The sequence below is a fragment of the Acartia tonsa genome, chromosome 13 (assembly GCF_053477335.1).
Source record: "Acartia tonsa isolate MP-2025a chromosome 13, ASM5347733v1, whole genome shotgun sequence".
NCBI lineage: Eukaryota > Metazoa > Arthropoda > Copepoda > Calanoida > Acartiidae > Acartia > Acartia tonsa.
This window is the reverse complement of record NC_137272.1, coordinates 36,305,644-36,320,621: the sequence shown is the minus strand read 5'-3', so window position 1 is coordinate 36,320,621 and position 14,978 is coordinate 36,305,644. Positions and strand designations below refer to the sequence as shown.

The 14,978-nt window shown below is 31.5% G+C and overlaps 1 protein-coding gene and 1 long non-coding RNA gene across 3 annotated transcripts in view; one reads left to right on the top strand and one right to left on the bottom strand.

The window, feature by feature from the left end:
- The first annotated feature begins 233 nt into the window (after window positions 1-233).
- LOC145335087 (uncharacterized) lies at window positions 234-3,194 on the top strand. Its single transcript, XR_013885132.1, has 3 exons — window positions 234-382; window positions 1,258-1,342; window positions 2,990-3,194. It is a non-coding gene; the product is annotated as an uncharacterized LOC145335087 (long non-coding RNA).
- Window positions 3,195-10,373: 7,179 nt separating this feature from the next.
- Window positions 10,374-14,978, bottom strand: part of Pi4KIIalpha (phosphatidylinositol 4-kinase II alpha) — a 41,696-nt gene continuing 37,091 nt past the window's right edge. For both annotated transcript variants that reach the window (XM_080145595.1, XM_080145596.1), the window contains 4 exons: window positions 14,248-14,280; window positions 13,386-13,463; window positions 11,353-11,414; window positions 10,374-10,560 (listed from right to left, as the gene is read on the bottom strand). In XM_080145595.1, the coding sequence (XP_080001721.1) occupies window positions 10,461-10,560; window positions 11,353-11,414; window positions 13,386-13,463; window positions 14,248-14,280 (273 nt within the window). In that variant the 3' untranslated portion in view covers window positions 10,374-10,460. The remainder of the gene's footprint in view (window positions 10,561-11,352; window positions 11,415-13,385; window positions 13,464-14,247; window positions 14,281-14,978) is intronic.

Below are 14,978 nucleotides of genomic sequence, written 5' to 3'. Positions count from 1 at the left end.
TAAATATTTAAAGGGGATAATTTTACCTCACTAAAATTTTAGTGAGGCAAAAGTTTTTTTTAAGAATTCACCTCTGGTTAGGAATCAATTAATTAAAATCCACTAAGTTTTTAATTCCTAAGTTTTTGAGCTGGCGAAGAAAATAACGTGGTTATACAACTTTGGGTACCAGTGTAATACAGAGTCCATTGCCCCCTCCTCTCTCTCTGATAATATATAAAAGTTTCAGAAAATTTAAACTAGAATGTGATACCTAAGTAAAATGATTTTAAACAACAACAAAAAATTGTTTGATTATAATATCTATAATTACTTGAGAAAAAAATCTACCAAAAAATAAAATGGCGAAAAAAGAAGAAAACGACAATAAGGATCTTATAGCGTAAGTTTACTCTTGAAGCGCAGCTACTCAATAATTAGGGCATGTCATTGTCTGTACGATTTTCATATCCTCTCTCTCTCTCTGTCTGTCTGTCTCCATCTCTCTCTGTCTGCCTGTCACTCCCCCTCCTTCTTTCTTTCTCTCTGTCTGTCTGTCTGTCTCTCTCTACCTCTCTCTCTCTTTCTCTCTCTCTCTCTGTCTGTCTGTCTGTCTGTCTCTCTTTCTCTCTGTCTGTATGTCTGTCTGTCTCTCTCTCTCTTTCTCTCTCTCTCTGTCTGTCTGTCTGTCTGTCTGTCTCTTTCTCTCTCTCTCTATTTCTTCTCTCCCTTTCTCTCTCTCACTTTTAAAAACTTGCTAAGATTATCTATAAAGCTTAGTATCCCTAATTCAATCCATATTTCCATTTTCTTGCAATTTATATCAAACAAAAATGCAAAATTTTACTACTTATTTTTAATGAATGATATGCAAATTTTTTTTAAGCGTAGCTTTTCTATAATTAGGGTTGCTCCGTCCGTCCGTTATGATTAGCCATTTTGGTATAATATGATAACTCTATTAATCTGATTTTTGGAATAACGATTCTTAGGACAACAAGGTAAAGTATTATAGGCGAGGCAATTCTACAATAAAATCCTAAAAATGAAAGTATGTCCTTTTACTGTATCCTATATTTGCGTAATTTATGTACAATTTCGTTTGGACTTAATAAATTATTATTCTGCTTATTAAGTTCAGACACTCTACAAGAGTTATTGTTCGTTTGTGCGTCCTTCTAATTTTAGAGCTTCGCTTTTATGGATGTTGTCATCCTCGTTTCCCATAATAGTAGCTGTTAGACAATTATTTCTGCTCTAATTTTTGTTTTTCTTTAGTATGATGTGGTTTATTGGGCTGCTTGGAGGACTTTTTCTGTTAATCAGTCCTATTTTATGTTGTGTTATTAAAGATAAATTAGTGGTAAGTTTTTAACATTTATGATATCCTTATAATAAAGTAAAAGGTTGTTTGTCTGTGTGTACCAAAGGATCTCGCTAACCGCTGAACTGATATGATTATATTTTACCGGGTAGCATCCCATAGGTCCTGGGAAGGTTACCACCACCTTCACAAGAAAAAAAATACCCCCTTACAAAATTTTTTAAAAAACCAAAATCTAAAAAAGGGGACTGTGTTTGACCCCACCCCAAAACATTTAATTTTCCTTTTTCTAGAATTAAAAATTGGGTTATCAAACTCTAGAGGGGGGTTGGATAGAATCCCCTAAAAAAATGTCGCAACCTCCCTCCTATATCTAATAGGTTTTTAAATGCCAAACCCATGCGGGGGGCTTATTTGTATATTAATATCTTAACCTAACCTGTGTAGAAATACTTAATTAAATTGATATTTTCATTTATTTTCATTTAGAATATTTATTTCATTAAATGAAACAATATACAAAGTAAAAAAAGTTATGATTATTGTTTTGTTAGTATGTTAGGTTAAATTAGTACATATTATATTAATACATTATTTAATAGTTAAAGATAGTATTACTAGTTTTTCAGTATAAGCACGTTCGTTTGTTAGATCATTGGTTAGCTTGTTTGGTGGTTTATTTTTCCACTTTTCACTTTATGATATTAGCAAGTTTGATATATGGTTGAGTTGATATGTGTAGATAGTAAGCAGGGTGGAGGTTGGAGAATGTAGGGTGTTGGAGGGCCACAGTCCAAGGTCTCTGTGGATTGTTGAGGACTTAAAAAATGAAGAAACTACATTTTTTAAGGCAGCCGCCAGTCAGCTGCAAGAATCTTGTAGCAGATTTATAAAGCTTCATACAGGTGCATGAAAAAGGCCCAGCTACAAAGCCTCAAGTATCCAAATGTATAAAAACAAATGGAGAGTTAGCATAAAAAGGAAAGAGCAATTGGGGAGATCCTGGAGCCCCAAATGTTTTCCTTTTTCACAAAGCAGATGAATATAGATATGAAAGTTGACACGGTAGGTTGTTGTTGACATCTGTAGGACTTGGATGGGAAACTTGGCAGCGGGAGAGAGGGGTGGGGTACAGAGGTGCAACATAATTAGGCTCAGGTAACATCTTTGTGTGTGGGGTTATTATTGAGTTTGTTATTTGGAGAAAATTGTATATTCTTTTTATGCATTATATTTACTAAATATTTATTATTTAGAAATATATTTATGCATAAAAATCACAGGAACCAGGATGGAATCTTCTTGATGATGGTAGAAGCAAGTTTTCTTTTCATATTCACACAACAATGTCATTTTAATTTCGCTCAGAAAGCTAATTACTGACAATTGTTTACACACTCAGTGCAAACCAGGGGAATACATGTATTGACATGTTTACCCTTAGACGGTATGACTGTGTAGAAATACTTAATTAAATTGATATTTTAACACTCCTGCGTTTGTCCACTACAACGTTTGGGACTCCTGCGTTTGTCCTGGAACCATGATTTTACATTTTTGTATTCATAGAAAACTGGAAGTAATACACTACGATACATGGTTTTTCAGTGTGGCCGAGAACCTGTTCTTATCCACCAGATATAAAGCGGTTTCGTAGCATAATATCTATCCTATGTCACTATTAAGGCCATGTGTTACAGCTGCCAAGAAAGATGGGAGGACAGAAAACTTGAAAAATCATTTATGAAGCACAAACGACAGCTGTCGGATAAAGATTTGGTTTTTACGCGGGAAAACAAAAAACTTGATGTCAGTCAGCTGTCGTTTGTCAGTACTTGAGTGAGCTGTCGTTTGCCAGTACTTGCTTTTTTTTCATGTATAGCATCGTATTACAGACAATATTCCACGAATATTAAAATAATAAATTAGAAAATTAATACCAGTTTTGTTAGCATGGTCTTTCGACCCCTTAGGTCAAAACTGGTTTTAAAATTATATTTTTTAGTACCCGCGGAAACCTGTCTATAATACGATGCGATAAATAATTATTAGAACAGTTTCTATTTTGTATTATAAGTTTGTATGATGTATTTTTTACAATAAATTTAAGCATAAAGTTTTTTTTTATTATAGAATATGTCACTAAGACAAACAATTATTTTTATACATTTAGAAAAAAATTTTGTACCATGAGTGCCAAACTAACGGACCAAGTAAATTGTGTACTAAATGCTTTTTATAAAAGGTATCTTCAAAAACTAATCAGTAATCTATCTTGAATAGTAGCCGAGATCACATTAACATTACAGACATACAGAAGAAGTAAATCATAGAGTAACTTCGCTTCGAAAATAATCATTTACATAATCATAATCATTTATTAGAAAGCGTCAGTGGAAAATTACCTTTTTAACAAAAAACCGATTATATTTTCAATATACCTTAGGATGTAAATTATTGAATTAATTGAAAGCTCAAGTGGAAACTTCAATTATTATGAAAAGCTGATATTTTCGATATTGGTATTTGTATTTTTATATTAACCAATATTAATTCACGTCAATAGCCTCAAATAGTAAACTTGTAAATAAACTACATTTAGAAACTGATCAAAGAAGGTGTAATAACTTTTTTCATATTATTAAAACAGCTAGTCAGTGCTTTCAGTGATTAGTAGATGTAAAATGATCCATAGAATTTAGATATGCAATCGGTTTTTTGTAGACTTATTATTTTTGAAGTAATTGAAGTTGGTATAAACGCAACAAAGAAAGAAGCCAATTGCCATTATGAACAAAAATAAAAAGATTTTTAATTTGACACCTTACTTTTTTAATTCTGTCGGGTAATTATTGAAAAAAAATCTTTTTTTTTGAACCTCGGTTTAATCAAAACTTTGAACTTAAATATATCCTGACACAGGCATAAAAATATGTGTTCATATTTAACTTTAGAATGAGAAAATTATTACAAATCCATTCTAAGCAAAATTTTAAAAGTTTAATAAAACTATGATAAAAAATAAAAGTTTACCAGTAATTGAGTTAATTCAAAAAAAATGTGCATAAAAGTTTCACGATTTTGGAGGCAACATTTTGTATTAATGACGACCATTTATCTGCCCCCCAAATAATAGTTTAGATTTATTTCGTTCATTGGCTAGGTATACCTTATTCTTGCAAATAATTGCAGAGTTCACAAGTGTCAAAACAGCCTGGACTGTTCATCAGTTCAAACCCCTCCCCCGAGTTATGTATTTTTCATGAAAAAAAAATTAACTTATCAGGTTTATTATTCCGAATGAATTATAAAATATGGTTATCATAATTAATTTTATATATGCAGAAATTAAATAATTTTTTAATTAATATTTTTAATTGTAGGATAATGGAATAGGTTATAATTTTATCAAAAATTAAGATAGTTACATAAAGTGCATTTAACAAGTAGTTATCATTAAAATAATAGATTTATTTATTTTAGGGGGCTGTCATAAACAATAATCCGTACAACTTGAAAAAGGAATTAATTCTGAAAAATGAAACCTATATCTACGTGTTTTTCAGCTGTGGTGGGGGAGGGGGGAGTAACACATAGCAGAATTGACGACATTTATATCTGCCCCCCAAATATTATTTAAAATTTATTTTGCTATTTGGCTATACCTTATTACTGTTTAAATGCACTTTAGGAAACTAAAAAAAACATTTACTTTTAAGAAAGGATTATAAGGAACCTGTTCCCTAGAAAAATAATTACGAAGTTCATATTTATAATATATATAAAATACAATATACATTATCATTACTTACGATTATTACATACACATTCATAAAAGACAAAAATATCACAAAAATAATATTTAAATTGACATTTATATGTTACAATAGCTATTTAATTACCATATGAATTATTTCGTTATTAATTTAAGCTTAAAATTTATTTCATTTTAAAGTCTTATAAATGAAACCCAGACCCAAAAACGACTTAAAAACAAGGATGACAACATCCATAAGTAGCAAAGCTTTAAAAAATCATAGATAGACAAACGGACATAGTGGGTTATAAATCAGATGTTCCACAAAAAAATATGAAAATCACGAAACCTTTCCAAATCAAAATATTTTGTATCATAATCTCTGAAAAAAAATCAGTAGTTTATCCTTAATAGTTGCCGAGAAAATGACCCCCCCCCCTCCTTCTAGCGTTACGAAAGGCCAAAGTAAATTATAGAGTAGTTTTGCTTCTAACACTTGTATTATTATTAACATTTTAATTGTACTAGTTTTTTTGGCTCTTAGTTATACAGAATTTACACTGACGGGGAAAAAGCTCTAAGAAATTATATAAAATACCGATGAAATAATGATAGTTTTTAATCTAAAATAAAAATATTCCATTAAAAAAAGAAGTAGAGGGGGTTAATATTTAAAATTAAAATGTAGAGGGGGGGGGGGTGTAAACCCTCAGGGGCGTGTAGAAAAGGGGAAGCTTACTACTTTATATAATAAGATTAAAATTATAGATAAACAAAATATTGATATTAAAATTACATGTAAAAAAATTACAAATTGACTAGTAAGGTAGATTTAATTTTAAGATAATAAGTTTCTTAAAGCTTGTTATTATATTATAATTTTTTTGGCGTATTTTCCATAAAGTTGTGCGTTACCGTTCAGCCAAGTGCGTTTATGAAGTCAAACTGTTCTTAATTATGACAATATCATTATATACATTTGGTCCAAATATGAACAGTTTGACTTAATAAGCGCATTTGACTAAACGATTACGTACATCTTCACGGAAGATGCGCAAAAAAACCTTTTATATTAATATTTATATTGAATATGAAATTATGTTTTTAAAGTCATGATAAAAAATAAAATGAAATTAATGAAATCAAAATAAAAAATGCACAAAAAATGATATACAGGATGCATAAACGAAATAAATATAATAAGACATAATTAAGGGCACAACAACTCTATAATTTAGTCATGTTTACTGTTAAGTTACTCATAGAATAGTTAATTACCTATAGCATTGTTTTATAGACAGCTTTCCGCGCATATTAAAGTTAAAAATTATAAGATTAAAACTAGTTTTGTTAGCCCCGAAGGCCGGGGCTATCAAAATGGTATCAATTCTTAATATTCAGGGCGACCACTCCAAAACATAAAAAATATAGTATTTTTATAGTATATTTTTAAAATCCATATAGTATATATAGTATATTTTTTTGAACACATATAGTATGATATAGTATCGGACTTAGAATTATTTAGTAATACATAGTATATACATCATCATTAATAACTCAAAGCAAAGCTGTTATCAAAGCAATTTCACAAATAAGGGGCTTACTTTGTGATTATTAGGCTAGGTATTTATGTGAGACTATAGGTTATTTAGGATAAAAGTTTACTTTTGGTTAGTATTTCACATATATTTAATCATTTTATGGCTAGGTCTCAGGTTCAGGTGCTACAGACTAGCTGGAAGGTGGTTTTTGGACAAATAAAAAAAATTCAAATTTCTGTTTGAAGAGTTAGAGATAAACTTATAAAACAAAATATACATCTTTTTGGATGTTATTAACGTAAATGAAGAAAAAATTAAAATAGGCCTCCAAGTTCTCGTCTTACAGGCCTCCAGGTCCACTCTGGACAGGTTATGGATAATTTTTTTAGTTAAAGAGTTAGAGGCCAACTTTTAAAACAGAATATGCATCTTTTTGAATGCAATTTACATATCTGAAGAAATCTAAAATCGGCCTCCAAGTTCTGGTCCTGTAGGCCTCCAGGTCCACTCTGTGGACAGGTAAAAAATTCAAATTTTTTTTTTAAAGAGCTAGAAGTCAGATATGTTAATAATCAAAAAAAATACATATTCTGTATCATAAGTTGACCTCAAAAAATAAGAAATTTGATTTTTTACCTGTCCAGAGGGGACCTGGAGGCCTGCAGGGCTTGACCCTGGGGGCTAATTTTCAATTTTTTTCAGATATGTTAATAAAATCCAAAAAGATGCATATTCTGTTTTATAGGTTGACCTCTAACTCTTCAAACAAAAAATTTGAATTTTTACCTGTCCAAAGTGGACCTGGTGGCCTGTAAGACCAAGAATTGGAGGCCAATTTTAAATTTTTCTTCAGATAAGTTAATAACATCCTAAAAGATGCATATTCTGTTTAATAAGTTGTTCTCTAAATTTAACAATTTTTCTACCTGTCCAGAAACCAACTTTTAGCCTGCAGCACCTGAACCTGGAAACTTATCCAAAAAATTATTAAATATAAGAGAACTACTACCCAAAAGTAAACTTTTATACCAAATAACCTATAGTCTCACATTAATACCTAGCCTAATAATCACAGATTAAGCGAAAGTGGCAAAACTCCCCCCTCACCCTTAATTTAATTCTATGAAAAATAACTGATATTTAAATCATAATCACAAACAAAAATATATTTTAAAGGATTTTCTTCATCTCTTTCTTACTGTAGAGCTTTATGCATTTTTGTCGTATCACAGTATATTTTAAGCCCCCCGCAGGGGCTAGAAATAGGAGAAAACCTACTGTGAAAATTAGACAAAACGCTCCTTAAGAGACGTTGTCGAAAAAATGACAATATTCGTTTTTTGCAGGGATAAGGGATGGGAAACCTGACCGAAAATTAGGTCTCAGCCTCCTTTTTAAAGTGATGGGGCAACTTTTCTTTTTTGCCTATAAAATCAACTCATTTTCGCCAGTTCATTATTGGCTGTAGGCTAATATCCAATAGCCTGAAACTTGCTTTTAGCATTAACCAATTATTAATAACAAACGCGTCCCCCAGTTCATTATTGGCTAAATTAATTCAAGCAAACATAAATTTCTGCTATTAGAAAGACAACAATGGAAAGTTTCTGCTATCAGAAGGACAACAATATATATGACGTCCAATCACATCAACTTATTATTAAATCTACACATTAATAAATGTCCATATAGCAAAACATAAATTGAGAGATCGTTTTTTGAAGACTGAGTAGGATTCAACATTTTATACTTTAGAACAATGTGAAAAACTCATTGTCTTTAGACAATTTAAAAGTTACATTTCATGTGGAATTGATAACCCACCTAAATGATTACAAATGCAAAACTAGTTCAATATGTAAATAAAAGTGTACTGTGTTTTGTTAAAAAAAAATTTTCATTAATTTTGGTAAAAATTATTGCACACTTAATTGAACTTTTCTGTTAATATTTAACGTAAAATAAATTTTTTTAAAAATTCTTAATTTATATGTATGCTATGGAACAATTAGTTGATAGAATGTTACCCATGTACTTATTCAAATCTACTTAATTTATTTATTAAAGCTGGGGGGCTAAAGCGGTGTTTATTTCTAAATACAAATTTTGGGATGAAGTAGATCCCCCCTTAAAATGTTTGAAAATAAATCAGATTTAACCATCTCAAAAAAAACTTTTTTTTTAAATGGGGGGGGGGGGGGTTGGCGAAGTAATAACGGGATTCTACTTAAAGCCACTAACATATTGGTTCTTTGAAAAGTTTTTATTATATTTTATGATTGGTGAAATCAACTACCTGAATTCTATTCTATACTTTTTTTCTTTGCATTCATATAATAGCTATTTCATCATTGTTCATAGTTTTCAAATCTAACTACTGCGTCATCCCGAAACTAGTTTTTTAGGCCTAGTTGGAAAATAGGCCTGGAATAATATTTTCTTACGTTTCCCATCCCTTATCCCTGGTTTTTTGTTATATAAATGTAATATTATATAGTATATATAGTAAATTTTGTTCAAATAAAGGTAATAATATATAGTATATATAGTAAATTTTTGTCATATAGTATGATATAGTATCCAAATTCATCCTATATAGTATAAATAGTATATATAGTATGCAGTGGTCGCCCTGAATATTCTTGGAAAAATGTTTGTAATACGATGCTAAACACGATTTTTTAATATGGCAGAGAACCGGTTCTAATCGACCGGATATTAATCGGTTTCGAAGCCATACTGGAAAATATAATCCTTGCTAATAAACAATGAAAATGACACGAAAGTTAAATAAATTTAAAAATCACATTTTCCCAACAAAATAGTTATAGTTGTGACTTAAATCAATTTTCAAAATAAAAGTAAAAATCTTAATGATTATTAAATAATAAACCCAAAGTAGTATTTGTAACTTTTAGATCATTTGTAAAATGAAGAGGAAAAAAATAAGCAAGATATTATGGTTAAAAAAGGCACACATAAAAGCAGGAATCTTAAGGGATAAGACAATGGACAATAAATTAATGTACACCCCTAATTAAATTTAACAAAATCACTGATTAAAATTATTGGTAGACAAAATTAAACAACCCAATCAAGTAGATCTAATAAAAGATTTTTTATGCAAACTAATGAGAGATTGTTATTATAAATTTTTGGGTACCAGTGTAATTTACAGTCCACTATCCCCTCCCTCCCTGCATAAAAAGATATGATAATTGAATTATTAAAATTGTACACTAAGAATTTATTTTTGCATTAACAATAAAAGTCCTAATATATTCTAGGATAAAATTAAAGATAGAAAGCTTTAGAACATTTTAGTATGCAAAGGCTAGGTAGGTACCTAATGATAAAAATTAAAGGATATATATATGAGAAGGGAAAGAGGTAGGTTAGTTGAGAAAAAGATATATTATTATTAGTGCCCTAGTACTGAAATAAAAGTAAAGGATTACATTTAAACGCATGTATAACCTTAATTAGGGTTGGTGGACATAATATGAAATATGTAGGTTTCTATCAGAAAATATGATTTTATGTACATACATAATATTATCTTAAAATATCAGTTTTTACTTTTTGTTGTTCTAGTTTGGCCTTGAACTGAAACTAAAATGCTGCTTTAAAAAAGTATCTGTCGAGCCAAAACTGGAAATAAACCAGGTTGGCCGTCACTGCAGCAAAATGTTAATCACAATTTGGCGCCAAAAGTTGACTAATCCAAGATGGCGGCCATTTATTTTCGCGCCAAAAATGCGACTTAAAATATTTTTGTTTTGTTTTTTTCGCGCACAAACACAGTTTTTCTTGTTGAGACAAATTCAAGATGGCGGCGATGGTAACAGCTGACAACTTAGCACCAGCTGAAAAATGGCGCCTTTTTCTGGAACCTCTGGGTGAATGAGTTGCTAAAGTTTCTAAATTTTTCAGAAGTTCCCACGTGGCCCTTGGATCTGAAAAATAATTTTTAATTGACTTGAATAATTCAGATAGTAAAGCCTAATTATTTTATAAAATGGCCGTTAGATTGTATATTAGGTGGAGGTTGACAAGGTGAAATTGATTTACAATGTCCCATCCCTCCTTGATTAAAATGGCTGCTGAGAAGGAATAGTTTAAGTTATTTATCGCATCGTATTATGAACAGCTTTCTGGTGATATTAAAATGAAAACTTTTTAGATTAAAAAAAGGTTTTATTAACACGAGGGGCCGAAGGCTTGGATATTATTGGGTATTATCCTCTTAGAATTTTTTTTTCAATATTGAAAATTTGAGTACCCCCCCCCCCCCCCCCGACAGCGAACTATGAACTCTGGCCGCAGCGCTCGGCTCCCTAGCCTGCCTAGCCGCAGCGCTCGGCCCCCTAGCCTGCCTAGCCGCAGCGCTCGGCCCCCTTGCCTGCCTAGCCGCAGCGCTCGGCTCCCTAGCCTAAAACCTAACCTAACCTAAAATAGTTGTTCGTCGGTAGTATGGAGGGGGGGGGGGGGGGTGTACAAAATTTAAAAAAAAATTTCTAAGAGGATAACGCCCAAAATTGTTTTTAATTTCATGATTTTTCTTTTAATATTCGTAGAAAAATTGTCTGTAATACGATGCTATACATATTTTTTTCAGTATGGCTGAAAACCGGTTCTAACCCATCGAATATTACTCATTTCCTAAGTCATTCTAGAAATTACTGTTTTCTTACTCTGCTTCTATTATCTTAAACTCTCAATAAAGAAATGATTAAAAGTTTATTCACCTTTCAACAAAAACATTTGGCATCTGTACCAACTGCAAGGGACTCTTACCATCTTTCAAGGCCTGAAATTAAATTATTAAATAATCGTTTTTATGCATGTAAATGTAAAACATACCTAAAGTTTACAATATGAAATATAAATGTTTACAGTGCATCAAAAACTACTTTTGAATAAGAAGTATCACTAACAGCTTCGCCCCTGGAGGCCTCTAGGTTCACTTGAGGTAAGAAGAATAGAAAGAAGGCGACAATTTTTCAATTATAGTTTTAAAAAGATAAAAAAAAATTATTGTGAAGTTGAGAGGAGTTATTTTTGTCTAGGTGCGATTTCTCACAACATGGTAGAGTTAAGCTCCCCCAAAAATAGTTTAAAATCTTCCCTGGATGATGACATATATGGAGCTTCACTGTAAAACAATTTATATCGGTTCAGCGATTATTGTCTGTTAAAAGTTTAAAATACTATACCGGGGATAAATTAGGACTTTGTACCGTCATTACAGTCCGATAGACAGACATCCTGTTACTCTTATATAAGGATAATAGGTAAGGATACTTTACCTCAGATAAATTAAGAATTTGTACCGTCATTACAGACAGATAGACAGACAGACATCCTGTTACTCTTATATACGGATTAAAGGGTAAGGATACTATACCTGGGATAAATTAGGACTTTGTACCGTCATTACAGACCGATAGACAGACATCCTGGTACTCTTATATAAGGATTTAAGGGTAAGGATACTATGACTGGGATAAATTAAGAATTTGTCCCGTCATTACAGACAGACAGACAGACAGACAGACAGACAGACAGACATCCTGGTACTCTTATATAAGGATTAAAGGGTAAGGATACTTTACCTGGGATAAATTAAGAATTTGTCCCGTCATTACAGATAGACAGACAGACAGACATCCTGTTACTCTTATATAAGGATAATAGGTAAGGATACTTTACCTGGGATAAATTAAGAATTTGTACCGTCATTACAGACAGACAGATAGACAGACATCCTGTTACTCTTATATAAGGATAATAGGTAAGGATACTTTACCTCAGATAAATTAAGAATTTGTACCGTCATTACAGACAGATAGACAGACAGACATCCTGTTACTCTTATATACGGATTAAAGGGTAAGGATACTATACCTGGGATAAATTAGGACTTTGTACCGTCATTACAGACCGATAGACAGACATCCTGGTACTCTTATATAAGGATTTAAGGGTAAGGATACTATGACTGGGATAAATTAAGAATTTGTCCCGTCATTACAGACAGACAGACAGACAGACAGACAGACAGACATCCTGGTACTCTTATATAAGGATTAAAGGGTAAGGATACTTTACCTGGGATAAATTAAGAATTTGTCCCGTCATTACAGATAGACAGACAGACAGACATCCTGTTACTCTTATATAAGGATAATAGGTAAGGATACTTTACCTGGGATAAATTAAGAATTTGTACCGTCATTACAGACAGACAGATAGACAGACATCCTGTTACTCTTATATAAGGATAATAGGTAAGGATACTTTACCTCAGATAAATTAAGAATTTGTACCGTCATTACAGACAGATAGACAGACAGACATCCTGTTACTCTTATATAAGGATTTAAGGGTAAGGATACTATACCTGGGATAAATTAAGAATTTGTCCCGTCATTACAGACAGACAGATAGACAGACATCCTGGTACTCTTATATAAGGATAATAGGTAAGAATACTTTACCTGGGATAAATTAGGACTTTGTACCGTCATTACAGACAGATAGACAGACAGACATCCTGGTACTCTTATATAAGGATAATAGGTAAGGATACTATACCTGGAATAAATTAAGCATTTGTCCCGTCATTAGAGACAGACAGACATCCTGGTACTCTTATATAAGGATAATAGGTAAGGATACTATACCTGGAATAAATTAAGAATTTGTCCCGTCATTACAGACAGACAGACATCCTGGTACTCTTATATAAGGATTAATAGGTACCGTAAAGATACTATACCTGGGATAAATTAAGAATTTGTCCTCTCATCACAGACATTTGCTTCTCGAACATATGACGGTCAAATCCTTTGTCCGTCTACAAAAACAATATAATATATTAAAACAATAGATATAATATATCTAGATTATCTATTTGACCCAAAAAATCGTCAAACTCAAAAAGGGATTCCATAACAGACTAACACCTATGTTATTTCTGGAATCTCCATTCAATTTTGGAGAGTATGTCTTTAGATTATCTTTTTAAAAGCGAAGCTTTCCTATAATTAGGGTCTTTCCGTCCGTCCGTCCGAGATAGTTAGCTTTTATTCGTTAATTTAGGCATGTTAGAATTGTCCTACCGATTTCAAACTTTGCATGGTGATTCCTGTAGTAGTTAGGTACAATTTAGAAAGCGTAGCAACTCTATAATCGTTACCAGAATGTCCGTACGTCCATTTTAAACATGTTGATTTTTTTACTTTTTTAATGACAATTTATTATGTGATAAAATCATCCGATTGATCTGATTTTTTGATTATTGATTCCTATTACAATAAGGTACAATATTATGAGCGAAGCATCTCTATAATTAAGTATTAAAATGTCAGTATGTCCTTAAAACAGAATTATGTATTTAAGAAGTTTTGCAACAAATTTACGTATAATTTTTTCAAACCATATATTTTCATATTTTGTATATTTAGTTATGGCACTCAACAAAAGTTAATGTTCGTCTGTCATATCGTTTCAGTGCTTCGCTTTTATGGATGTTGTCATTCTTATTTATAAAAAATTCCCTTAAAAATCATCAAAATGACCCAAATATAATATTCTAATTATAGAGTAGGTAACTGCTCTACAAAATATCAAACAATTACCTTGAATAATTCAAACAAATCATCACAGAGATCCTACAAATAAAATAAATAGATTTATTAATCTTCATATGTAAACAACGATTAATAAATACAGGGTTGCTACCAAGATTTTGAAAAAATCCTGATATTCCGCAAAATCCGTAAATAGTAGCCACCCTGTAAACATGTTTCTCGTATTCATTCGAATCCGGTGGATAGGAACCGGTTCTCATCCATACGAAAAAACTATGTCTAGCATCGTATCATATCCAGTTTTCTACGAATATAGAAATGTACAATCATAGCCCCGTGGTGCCGAAGGCACCGGCTAAAAAAACTAGTTTTAATCTTATAATTGTACATTCTATATCCGCGGAAAGCCGTTTATAATACGATACGAAAAATAACTATTCCTATATTTTGTATGAAAAATATAAATGAGAAGGTTAAATTTTAATTTTAAAGTATTTTTTTAATGGCAGAGGGTTGAGGTGGTAATTTTTTTCTTAGGGGAGATTTTTCTTGACAGGTTGGTGGTAACCTCCCCCCCCCCAAAAAAAAAATACATAAAAAAACTAGTTACCGACTAATTAATTCGCAAAAAAATCACACAACCTTTACTGAAACTTCAGCAAAATTTGGCGGAAACGCTCAGTAATAATGACGACCTTTTTAACTGCCATCCATATTTTAGGTTTATTTCGCTTGTTGGCTATACCTGGTTATAATCCTTCACTTAAACTATATGTGAC